This window comes from Myotis yumanensis, unplaced genomic scaffold, assembly GCF_028538775.1.
Source record: "Myotis yumanensis isolate MYYU_CA2020_CCGP unplaced genomic scaffold, mMyoYum1.0.hap1 SCAF_5, whole genome shotgun sequence".
NCBI classification, from domain to species: domain Eukaryota; kingdom Metazoa; phylum Chordata; class Mammalia; order Chiroptera; family Vespertilionidae; genus Myotis; species Myotis yumanensis.
Window position 1 is genome coordinate 99,055,130 of NW_027223756.1, and position 12,433 is coordinate 99,067,562.

General features: G+C 42.9%; 1 protein-coding gene across 5 annotated transcripts; it reads left to right on the top strand.

Annotated features, from left to right (window-relative positions):
• Positions 1–1,601: 1,601 nt before the first annotated feature.
• Positions 1,602–4,558, top strand: LOC139009985 (CD209 antigen-like protein C). 5 transcript variants are annotated; one of them, XM_070414113.1, is made up of 8 exons: positions 1,602–1,734; positions 1,822–1,899; positions 2,024–2,110; positions 2,423–2,482; positions 2,764–2,829; positions 3,081–3,232; positions 3,654–3,766; positions 4,158–4,558. In XM_070414113.1, the coding sequence occupies exons 1-8, from the start codon at positions 1,626–1,628 to the stop codon at positions 4,297–4,299; spliced, it is 807 nt and encodes a 268-aa protein (XP_070270214.1). In that variant the 5' UTR covers positions 1,602–1,625; the 3' UTR covers positions 4,300–4,558. The 5 variants fall into 5 exon arrangements, with proteins under 5 accessions (XP_070270214.1, XP_070270215.1, XP_070270217.1 ...); XM_070414114.1 differs by having other exon boundaries at positions 1,602–1,689; XM_070414115.1 differs by having other exon boundaries at positions 1,622–1,656.
• Positions 4,559–12,433: the final 7,875 nt, after the last annotated feature.

Below are 12,433 nucleotides of genomic sequence, written 5' to 3' on the forward strand. Positions count from 1 at the left end.
CGATGAGAGAGAAACATTGACCAGCCGCCTCCTGCACACCTCCTACTGGCGATGTGCCTGCAACCAAGGTACATGCCCTTGACCGGAATCGAACCTGGGACCTTTCAGTCTGCAGGCTGACCCTCCATCCACTGAGCCAAACTGGTTAGGGCTAAAGAATAATTTAAAAAATATATTTTTTATTGATTTTTTACAGAGAGAAAGGGAGAAGGATAAAGAGTTAGAAACATTGATGAGAGAGAAACACCAATCAGCTGCCTCCTGCACACCTCCTACTGGGGATGTGCCCACAACTAAAGTACATGTCCTTGACCGGAATCGAACCTGGAACCTTTCAGTCCGCAGGCAGACGCTCTATCCACTGAGCCAAACCGGTTAGGACATAAAGAATAATTTGCACAGACTGCTGGGTTGTCTGCTCTGCTCCAGCCTAATCTCCCTGTAAGTAAATAATCCTATAATAAATTGTTATTTCTATGGAGTTGCCTGCTGTGTTCTTTGGTCTGAAGAGAACTTCTCCTTATAGTAGCCATTACACCTTTGCCCCACTATTGGACAAAGAAATTCACTTTAGATTAAAATTAAAGATAGTGTCCAGCTGATTTGACTCAATGGTTGAGCATCAACCTATGAACCTGGAGGTCATGATTCGATTCCCCGTCAAGGCACATGCCCGGATTGTGGGCTCGATCCCCAGAGTGGGGCATGCAGGAGGTAGCCTATCAATGATATTCTCTCATCCTTGATGTTTCTATCTCCCTCTCCCTTCCTCTCTGAAATCAATAATAAAAGTATACTTAAAAAATTAAAGATAGTAACATAAAACTGACTGAGTCAGATAGGAAATCAGGAGTCCATACATAAATAAATTTGAAACTTGATACACATAGTTTCAAAGAAACTCTCTACAAGACAGTAATTACAAAATGGAAAGAGTACCTGCTCCGTGCAGTGGTTAAGCAGGGACTCAGAAGTCCACCTGCCTGGTTCTAACTCCCAGCCCATCACTTATAGGCGGTGTGACCTCAGGCAGTTTCTGCCCTTTCTATTTCTGTCCTCATCTCTAAAGCAGGATAATAACTACCTTTTTCTGTCAGTGCTCCTCAACCAAAGACCACCAGGAGCACACCTGTGGTTTCTTATTTGTTGCAGCAAGGTAGAATGGACAGCACAGGGTTCTGGGGTGTGTATGTGCTAAGTGCCATTACTACTGAGTATTTATCATTGAGATAGGAAATTTATAACCATTACTAGTGCACTGTATTAAACTTCACATTAACAGTATGAAGCAGAGTAATTGTCCCATTTTACAGATGAGGAAACAGGCTCTGATAAGGTGGGGCCGAAGTTCCCAGGATTGGGTGGGGGTTGGAGCAGTGCCTTTTGACACTAGCATTGACCTCAAGCTTCTGCCCCACCCTAAATGACTTCTCTCATAGCTGTGTCAGGCATTTCATCTCTACCCGAAACTTTTCCAAGAGGAAGTGGTGTCCCCACATAGTTCCTCATTCTTCTTCCTGACTTTGGGAGGAATAGCCCCTGGAGGGGCTGCTGAGGAAATTCATGAGGTTATAAAAACCATAGTCCAGGGAGGAGCTGGACAGAAGAACAGAGAGGAGAAGAGGATGGCAGAGATGTGTGTCCCCAAGGAACCAGGTGGCCCTGATGAGGCTGAGCCCCCATTATGGGGTAATGGTGGGGAGGCCAGGGATCCAGGGTCCTGGGGGAGTCCAGGTCTGTCCTCCAGCCTGCAAGGAGGGAAGAGGGTATGGTCTCCATTAGGGCTTTGAAGCTCAGATGAATACATTCTGTCTTGTTCAGAGGAGAGGGAGATATTTCAAGGCCAGAGATCATCTGAGAAAGACCCTGGGCTGTTGAGGAGCTCAAGAAGTTTGCCAGGTACAGGGATGGGTGGTTCAGGAGCAAGCACTTGGGGAAGGGGGCAGCTGGGAGGCCACCTCCAGCATGGGTGGGTTGAGGCAGGTTCTGTCCCTAGCTCCCAGCTCTGCCCATTCCGTCACAGAGTGTCTAACCCGGGCCCCTCTGCTTCTGATACTGCTCCTCATCTCTTTGGGTCTCTTCATGCTCATGCTGATCACCCTGATTCAAGGTGAGTTTGGGGCTAGAGGCTGCGAGTCCTGAGCCTCTTGGGGTTTTCCCTCTGGGTTGGACTTTTCCCTTTTCCACAGTCCTCAAAACCACTAGGGCTGGGATATTTGGACTCTTTGTCATCTCCTGTGTGACTGTGGGCTGGTTACTACCTCTCTCTGAGCCTTTTTCCTTATCTGTGAAATGCAGCTCATTTTCCTCCAGGTGGGTTTGTGGGGTGAGGGTTAAGTTCTCAGATCTTGAAACCAAAGGTGGCACAGGATCAGACATACTGTAGACACTCAATTAAGGGGAATTCTCTGCTCTTTTGTAGTCTCCAGGATCCAACAATCCCTGCCAAGAGAGGTGGATGATCAGGAGAGCCACAGCCCGGGTGAGGGGTTGGAGGCTGGGTTCTGGAATGGGGAGGGCTCTGAGTTGCGTGACCTTGGACGAGCCACCGCTGTGAGGTAGAGGGCAGGCAGGAGTGGGGGAGGAGACTGGATCCCTGTGTGCGGTCCCGGGGGCCAGGATGTTGGGAAGTCACTGCCTAAGGCTCACTTTTCTTGTTTGTATAATGGGCTGTTGCGGTTACCATGAGATGCAGAAATCACGGGGCCCTCTCTGCACCGAGCACACAGTAGGTGCTTAATAACTGAAGTCTTCTTCTTCCAGTGGTTGTTTTGCAATCAGACCTGGAGGAGATCCTCCATCAGCTGAGCAGGATGAATGCCACCCTGAGTAAGGTTCAGACATCAAGGTCAGGAGGGAGGTGGGGGGTCATAGGTGGGGCTGAGGCTCACCTCCCGTGGCTGCCATTCTGAAAATGGCAGGGCAGAATGGGGTCTTTCTCATGGGTTTCTTGGAGACTGAGCTGATAGCTGGACAAAGGGGCCTGGCCCTGGATTTCCCATATCTGATGCCTGTGTTGGGGGCCTGGGAGCCTAGCAACCTGTCTCCCCAACTGTCCCAACCTCGTCCCTGCTCCCCAGCTGGCCTGTGCCGTCGCTGCCCCTGGAATTGGGACTTCTTCCAGGGAAGCTGTTATATCTTCTCCAAGATTCAGAGCACCTGGGATGCTTCTGTCTCTGCCTGTGAGGACATGAGGGCCCAGCTAGTGGTCATTAACAATGCTGAGGAGCAGGTATGCCAGGCAAGGTTCCTGTCTGGGCTGGGCCAGGTCAACAAAAAGCCTTCTGCCACTCTCTTCTGCCCTTCGAGAGATGGAGGTTTGGGGGGTGATGCAGTCAGGGAAGGCTTCCTAGAGGAGAAACCATGATGGACTTGGGAAGGTCATGTAAAAGTGCTGTCTATGTATGTAAAGAAAGGAAACTCAGAGTAATTTCTCCCTTGACACATAAGTGAATTGAGAAATAAATTAATACATTTCCACACATCCACAGCATTAATGCACATGTGAATGCATACAACTTAAGTAGGGGATGCAGTCTAGGACACAGAAAGACTTCTGTGGGAGGCAGGGGACCATGAGAATGTGGGCAGACATGGGATGGGTGGCCTTCACTAATCTTCCTCCTGATACCCCATCCCTCCCCCACCCCTAGAAATTCCTGAAATCTTGGGATATCAGAAATGATAAAAGCACCTGGATCGGCCTCAGTGACAAACACAATGAAGGGTCCTGGCAATGGGTGGACAACACCCACTTACATCTCAGGTGACTTGCCAGCAACAATGGCCTGGGAGTGGGAAGGTAGGGAAGAGACCTGCACCTAAAGCCAGGGTTGCTCAGACTCTGGGGTTGGAAAGTATCACCCGAAAAAGTGGGTTGAGATGCAGAGTCCTGAGTCCACCATGGTGGGGTGGGGGATTTGATTCTCTAAGTCTATGTATGGGCCCAGGAATCTGTATTTTTATTTTGCTAGCACTGATTGAGGGAGGTGGTATTTGAACCCACATTTTGAAAACCCTGTCTCTGAATTCACCATCCTTTCTAGCTGATTCTTAGAAATTTGTTACCAAAGGCCATGGACCAGCTGGTCTAAGGGTGGGTTGGGGAGTTGGCTTTGGGTCGGGGAGGGAACTCATAGCTTTGATGGTGTTCACAGCTTCTGGAAAAGAGGGGAACCTAACAATCAAGGAGAGGAGGACTGTGTGGAACTGTCCGGTGATGGCTGGAATGATAACAGATGTAGTGAAGAACTCTTCTGGATCTGCGAGAAGCCCTCTGCTCTGTGCCCAGGCCTCTGAGGGCCACTGTCCCCCACTCTCACCCCTGCCCCCTGTTCAGTCCCCAGGATCAGGCAATTTGGCCATGCCCTTTGCTAGATCCTCTCTGGTCCCACCCACTTTTGTTTTTATTCCTCCTGAACTGAAATCTTTGAGATCTTGAGATTCTAAGAACCCTTTCTCCCTCCAAAAGCTATAGACCATCTCTCTTCTATTGATAGTCTTAGTGCCCCCAGTCAGCCCCCACGACATCCTCTTAATAAAGTCACACATTGCATTATGCCTGCATTGAATTTACTCGCCAATGTTTTAGTTACTACAGTTCTATAATATAGTTGATTTACACCACAACATTGTCTTCTCTCAATGTTTCTTTCTACTACTGCGCATTTTATTTCCTAGATACAATTCTGAATCAGTCTGCAATTTTGCTGGGGGATATACATGTGTATGTATATGTCTGACTGTCTATTTACTCATTCATTCATGAACCAGTTATTTATTCAGGTACCTTTAAAATATTATTCAGCAAAATTTTATGATTTTCTTCATATGCATTTTGAAAAAACATTATTTCAGGTATGTGCATTCGTTTTCAATTGATACTGTACCAAATCACCACAAACTTACTGACATAAGACAATTCAAATTCATTATCTTATAGTTCTGGAAGTCAGACCCAAACAAGTCTGATAATGTTGAAATCAAGGTGTTGACAGGGCTGTGTTTCTTTCTGGAGGTTCTGGGGACAATTTGTTTTCTTGCTTTTCCCAGCTTCTTGAGGCGGCCTGCGCTACTTGGCTGGTGGCCCCTTCCAACACCTTCAAAGCCAACAACGACATGGATCTTTCTTACTTTGCACTGACCCTTTGCCTCCTCTTCCACATTTAAGGGACCTTTGCTATTACATTGGGGCCACTGGATAATTTCATATGACCTTACTATTTTAAGGTCAGTGGATTAGGAACCCTAATTCTATTGAAGTATAGTCACCTCCATCTTGGGTAAAAATTGCTGTTTAAAATTTTAACCCTGCTACTTTGTAAACATTTGATTGCTTAAATAATAGGTAAAATAAGACTACTCCCCACTCCAGAGAGGCCATAAAATATGCCCCAGACAGAGTTGTCAGTGCTGGCGCCAGGCCAGGCCTTGAGATATGGTCTCACAGCTCTGTCCCAGCAAACAGGACTTTTTCTCAGAAGGTCCGGAAGTCTCATTCCAAATTTGGAAAACAAAGAGCTGAAAAACATATAAATGGAAAAGACTTCCACTATATTGGGTCCCAGAATTTGAGAAGCAAGAGTTCCTCTGGGCCCGCTAGGGCTAGCAAAAATGAATAGGACTCCAAATAAATTTGGCTTATTGATTAAGGCATCTTCTGATTTACAGTATAACACTATCTGCAACCTTCACTCTCATTTTTCCATGTAGCTAACACATCCACAGGTTCTGGGGATTAGGACATGGGCATCTTTAGGGGGACATTATTCTGCTCACCATATTGTGTTATTATTGTTGTGCTGAATGGGATACATCTCAATGACAGATGTGAATTAGGGGACAAGAACCCAACAGTCTCTGCTCTTGACCTAGAAAACTCCGAGGCATGTTCCACATGATTGCCCCAGATGCCTTTAGCAGTCACCTGCTCAATAATGCCAATTCTTTCTTATGGTGTCCTTCTCTTCCCTGTGTCACTTTCCCACTTCCCTCCTGGTGTTGTCTGAGGATGATACAGCTTGCATTGAAATCCTTGTCTTCAGTATCCAGGGGAACTGAAGTAAATTCAGGTTGTGTTTATGTGTTTATGTGGGCTAGAACCATGCCTGATGAATGGATGGGCAGAGACTGGATGAACTATGTCATTTCCAGACTGGGATAGCTATCTAACTATCTATCTATCTATCTATCTATCTATCTATCTATCTATCATCTATCTATCTATAATCTATTATCTATCATCTATCTATCATCTATCACAGTGATGGTGAACCTATGACACTCGAACTCATTTTTTTGGTTGATTTTTCTTTGTTAAATGGCATTTAAATATATAAAATAAATATCAAAAATATAAATCTTCGTTTTACTATGGTTGCAAATATAAAAAAAATTCTATATGTGACACGGCACCAGAGTTAAGTTAGGGTTTTTCAAAATGCTGACACGCCGAGCTCAAAAGGTTTGCCATCACTGATTTATCATCTATCTATTTTTATTTATTTTTATTAAAAAAATATATTTTATTGATTTTTTACAGAGAAGAAGGGAGAGGGATAGAGAGTTAGAAACATCGATGAGAGAGATCAATCAGCTGCCTCCTGCACGCCCCCCACTGGGGATGTGCCCGCAACCAGGGTACATGCCCTTGACCGGAATCGAACCTGGGACCCTTGAGTCCGCAGGCTGACGCTCTATCCACTGAGCCAAACCGGTTCAGCATCTATCTATTTTTATGGCTCTTTTTAGCTTATTGCATGAAGGAGTTACACTAGTCCAAGTTAAAAGCAGACCCAAAATGGTTACATTATACAAACTGTGAGTTTTTAAACTTTTGACAAGGGACAGAAGGGAAATGCTACTCATTGCAAGGAAACCTTCACTTAAGCTTCAGTGAGCCAAAAGCACTTAAAACCCAGGAACCTTCAGCTGGTGTCCTTAGCCAGTCCAATCTCTATGAGGAACTGGCATATGTTCTTACACTGGTCACCCTGTAGCTGAATTACTTCTCCATATTCTATATGCTCAATTACAGTACCATTGAAGGCAATTTTCTTCTTAAATGTCTCAACTAGTTTCTTTTGATTGTAATCATCAGTGAGCCCTTGGACAATAGTAAGGGTCTTCTGCGATTTCTCTGTTGAATTCTTTTTTTTTTTTTTTTTGAGGATTTCTTAAGAGTTTATTCGAGCCAAACTGATGACATATGCTGGGGAGCAAGATCTCAAATGCTCCTGTTGAATTCTTGAACGAGTATAATCCTCAGGGCTGGCTGGAAGTTCTGGAACAAAAGCAGTAACTTGGGTGTATCGCCCTACTTGCATCAGCAAAGGGGTTGAAAGAGTGGAGGTTCTGGATAGCGGACATATGACATGATTTCTTTTCCTTGGTAGAACAGCTGGTGGAAGGCTGAAGTAGAGGGTGTGTGTGTGTGTGTGTGTGTGTGTGTGTGTGAAGGAGCAGGCAGAACGTGAGGGGGGCGCAGGGGAAGGTTGCTGAGTTCTCAGCAGTGGCTCAGTGACTGGGGCCCAGATTGGGACATTTAAGAGTGACTAATCATGTCCTTGTACTCTCTTCTCCCCGACCTCCTCCTGAAGTTCTGGAACAACAGCAGTTACTTGGGTGCAAGATAGTGTGGCCACATACTAAACTTGTCAACCTCAAGGGAGGCCTGCATGGCGGCCTTACAAACTCAATGACCTAAAGTAACCAATACGATGGCTTTGTTACAGGCAGCTCAGAGACTCTAGAAAGGGTGTCATTGGACAGCCGCCTGAGTCAGAGGGAGAGGGCTATCCCCTTCCTGTTGTTGTCTTCTTGAATAAATGAATTTAAATAATAGACTCTGATTGTGCTGTGATAATGCCAACTTATTAAAGCAAGCAATTTACTAAAGAGGGAAGGCAAGTGAATCTATTTCATTTCATCCGGCTTGGAGTGTAGATAGGTATCATTCAGCTAATCTGAGGAGCGAGTTGGGTGGGGATTCAAGGCATTATATACCCTCCTGTCTATAGGTATCAAAATTCCCCTGTTGAATATCTTGGTATAGATTAATTCTCAAGTTCCCTTTTTACTTTGTTGTGGCATTCCCAGAATTAATGAAAAGCACTTTGAGACGGCTGGCTTATTTGTTAAGGGAGTAAAAAAAAAAAATACAACTGCCTTTCCCCCTCTTCACCTTCTCCAAAAAATCCAAGAGGAAGGAACACTTCCAAGTTCTTTTTATGAGACCAGCATGACCTCAATTCCAAAACCAGATAAAGACACTACAAAGAAAGAGAATTACAGGCCAATATCCTGATGAACATAAATGCTAAAATCCTCAACAAAATATTAGCAAAATGAATCCAGCAATATATTAAAAAGATCATACATCATGACCAAGTGGGCTTTATTCAGGGGATGCAAGGCTGGTGCAATATTCATAAACCAATAAATGTGATACATCACATAAACAAATTGAAAGACAAAAATCACATGATCATATCAATAAACACAGAAAAAGCATTAGACAAAATCCAACACCCATGTTTAAAATTTTTGTTTTGTTTTTTTCTTTACACATGTCCCCTCCCCAAAACATTGATCCTCTCCAGGCTGCCCCCGCACCCCTTCCGGCCTTTAGCACCCTATTGTCTGTGTCCATGGGCTATGCATATATGCATACAAGGTCTTTGGTTGAGTACCCCCCATCTGCCCATCCTCCCCTACTTTCCCTCCAAGATTCCGCACTCTGTTCCATGCTTCCATGTTTCTGGACCCACTCCATTTATCAGTTTATTTTGTTACTTAGATTTCACATATGAGTGTGATCATGTGATACTTGTCTTTCTTTGACTGACCTATTTCACTTATCATGATACTTTCCAGGTCCCTCCATGCTGTCTCAAAGGGCAAGAGAGTCTTCTTTTTTATTGCTGCTAAGTATTCCATGGTATAAATGTACCACAACTTTTTTATCCACTTATCTACTGATGGGCACGTGGGCTGTTTCCAGATCTTAGCCATTGTAAACTGTGCTGCTATGAACATAGGGGTGCATACATTCTTTCTGATTGGTGTTTTGGGTTTCTTAGGATATATTCCTAGGAGTGGGATCATTGGGTCAAATGGCAGTTCCATATTTAATTTTTTGAGAAAACTCCAAAAATTATTTCAACAGTGGCTGCACCAGTCTGCATCCCCACCAGCAGTGTACTAGGGTTCCCTTTTCTCCACATCCTCGCCAGCACTTGTCATTTGTTGGTTTGTTGATGGTAGCCATTCTGACTGGTGTGAAGTGATATCTCATTGTAGTTTTAATTTGCATCTCTCTGATGATCAATGACTTTGAGCATTTTTTCATAAGTCTCTTGGCCATCTCTATGTCCTCTTTGGAGAAGTGTCTATTTAGGTCCTTTACCCATTTTTGTTCTTCCTTTTGTTAAGTTGTATGAGTTTCTTATATATTTTGGATATTAACCCTTTATCAAATGTATCATTGCCAAATATGATCTCCCATATAACAGGCTCCCTTTTCTTTTTGTTGATGGCTTTTTTTTTTTTTTTTTGCAATGCAGAAGCATTTTATTTTGATGTAGTCCATTTGTTTATTTTCTCCTTAGTTTCCTTTGCCCTAGGGCAGTGGTCGGCAAACTGTGGCCCCTTGAGTGTGGCTCTTCCACAAAATACCACGTGCGGGCAAGCACGTACAGTGCAATTGAAACTTCGTGGCCACACTCAAAGGGCCAAAGAGCAGCATGTGGCTCGAGAGCCACGGTTTGCCGACCACGGCCCTAGGGGATGTATCCATAAACATATTGCTACAAGAGATGTCTGAGATTTTGCTGCTTGAATCCAGCAATATATTAAAAAGATATATTTAAGCCTTTTACCCATTTTGAGTTTATTTTGTGTATGGTGTAAGTTGGTGGTCTAGTTTCATTTTTTTGGTCTAATTTTTCCAACACCATTTATTGAAGAGACTCTCTTGACTCCATTGTATGCTCTTGCCTCCTTTGTCAAATATTAATTGAGCATATTGGCTTGGGTTGATTTCTGGGGTCTCTGTTCTGTTCCATTGATCTATATGCCTGTTCTTGTGCCAGGATCAGGCTGTTTTGATTATGGTGGCTTTGTGGTATAACTTGATATCTGGTATTTTGATTTCTCCAACTTTGTTCTTCTTTTTCAAGATTGCTGCAGCTATTCCAGGTCTTTTTTGATTCCATACAGATTTTTGGAGTATTTGTTCTAGCTCTGTGAAATATGCCATTGGTATTTTAATAAGGATTGTGTTGAATCTGTAGATTGTCTCGGTAGTACGGACATTTTAATGATGTTAATTCTACAAATCCATTACACTTGGTATATTTTTCACCTGTTTATATCTTCCTCTATTTTTTTATCCTTTTTAAAAAAATATTTTTATTGATTTCAGAGAGGAAGGGAGAGGGAGAGAGAGAAACATCAATGATGAGAGAGAATCATTGATTGGCTGCCTCCTGCATTCTCCACACTAGAGATTGAGCCCACAACTCGGGCATGTGCCCTGGCTGGGAATTGAATGGTGATCTCCAGGTTCATAGGTTGATGCTCAACCACTGAACCACGCCAGTCTGGCTTAATCACTTTTTTCACTGTCCTGTAGTTTTCTGTGTACAAGTCTTTACCTCCTTGGTTAAGTTTATTCCTAAGTATCATAATTTTTTGTTGCAATGGTAAATGGGATTGTTTGTTTAGTTTCTCTCTGAAAATTTATTATTGGTGTATAAAAAAGCCATAGATTTTGGGTGCTGATTTTGTATCCTGCTACATTGCCAAATTCATTTATTAAATCTAGTAGTTTTTGGGGGAGTCTTTAGGGTTTTCTATGTACAATATCATGTCATCTGTGAATAATGAAAGTTTTATTTCCTCCTTTCCAATTTGGATGCCTTTAATTTCTTCTTCTTGTCTGATTGCTGTGGCTAGGACTTTCAGTGCTATGTTGAATAAGAGTAGTGAAAGCAGACATCCCTGTCTTGTTCCTGTTCTTAGGGGAAATGGTTTTAGATTTTGTACATTGAGTATGATGTTTGCTGTAGGTGTGTCATATATGGCCTTTATCATGTTAAGATGTGCTCCCTCTATTCCCACTTTGCTGAGAGTTTTTATCAAAAATGAGTATTGGATTTTGTTGAATGCTTTCTATGCATCTATTGATATGATCATGTGATTTTTGTCTTTCAATTTGTTTATGTGATGTATCACGTTTATTGATTTGCGAATATTGTAACAGCCTTGCATTCTGGGAATAAATCCCACTTGATCATGGTGTATGATCTTTTAAATATATTGTTTGATGTGATTTGCTAATATTTTGTTGAGGATTTTTGCATCTATGTTCATCAGGGATATTGGCCTGTAATTCTCTTTCTTTGTAGTGCCTTTATCTGGTTTTGGAATTAGGATCATGCTGGCCTCATGAAAAGAACTTGGAAGTGTTCCTTTTTCTTGAATTTTCTGTAATAGTTTGAGGAGTATAGATGTTAGTTCTTGTTTGAATGTTTGATAAAATTCCCCTGTGAAGCCTTCTGGACCTGGGCTTTTGTTTGGTGGGAGTTTTTTTGGTTACTGCGTCTATTTCATCAGTTGTTATTGGCCTATTCAGGTTTTCTGATTCCTCCTGATACAGTTTTGGGAGATTATATTTTTCTAGGAATTTGTCTATTTCATCCACATTGTCCAGCTTGTTGGCATATAGTTGAGTTGTTCATAGTATTTTCTTACAATCATTTGTATTTCTGTGATGTCAGTGGTTACTTCTCCACTTTGTTTCTGATTTTATTTATTTGGGTCCTCTTGAGAAGGCTAACCCCTTTTTTGTAAAACTACTATTTGGAATTCTTTGCTATTCTTTAGACAGCCTCTTATTCTAAAAAATAACTTTGCTCTCTAGCCTGCTTGAATAATGAGGAAGATAAACTTAGCTGTCTGACCTTGTAGGCCAGAGACTAGATGCGCCCAGTGCCATGCCAGGTGCATTTTTTAATTGGATAGAACTATGTAGTTTTCAAGGCCACCAGCGAGATAACCACTAAGTGCACATAGGGCTGGCTCTTTCATAAAAAGGGAAGTTCTGCTTGTAGCTCTGCTTAGAATTTGAATTCATTTTCTCTAAGCCCACCGCAGTGAATAAAGTGTAACTCCAAACTCTCTGAGCGTTGCTTGGTTCTTCTCCGGTTTTTCTGTAACACTCTCTCTTTGTTTCTTTAAAAAAATATATTTATTGATTTCAGAGAGGAAGGGAGAGGGAGAGAGATAGAAACATCAATGAAAGAGAATCATTGATTGGCTGCCTCCTGCATGCCCCCTACTGGGGATTGAGCTTACAACCCGGGCATGTGCCTTTGACGAGAATTGAACCTGGGACCCTTCAGTCCACAAGCCAAGGCTCTATCCACTGAGC

Excerpts from the sequence above, each read along its gene's own strand:
- LOC139009985 (XM_070414113.1), top strand. The coding sequence starts at position 1,626 with ATGGCAGAGATGTGTGTCCCCAAGGAACCAGGTGGCCCTGATGAGGCT. Across the intron at positions 1,900-2,023 it reads GAGCTCAAGAAGTTTGCCAG|AGTGTCTAACCCGGGCCCCT; the intron begins GTACAGGGATGG and ends ATTCCGTCACAG. Across the intron at positions 2,830-3,080 it reads CAGGATGAATGCCACCCTGA|CTGGCCTGTGCCGTCGCTGC; the intron begins GTAAGGTTCAGA and ends CCTGCTCCCCAG.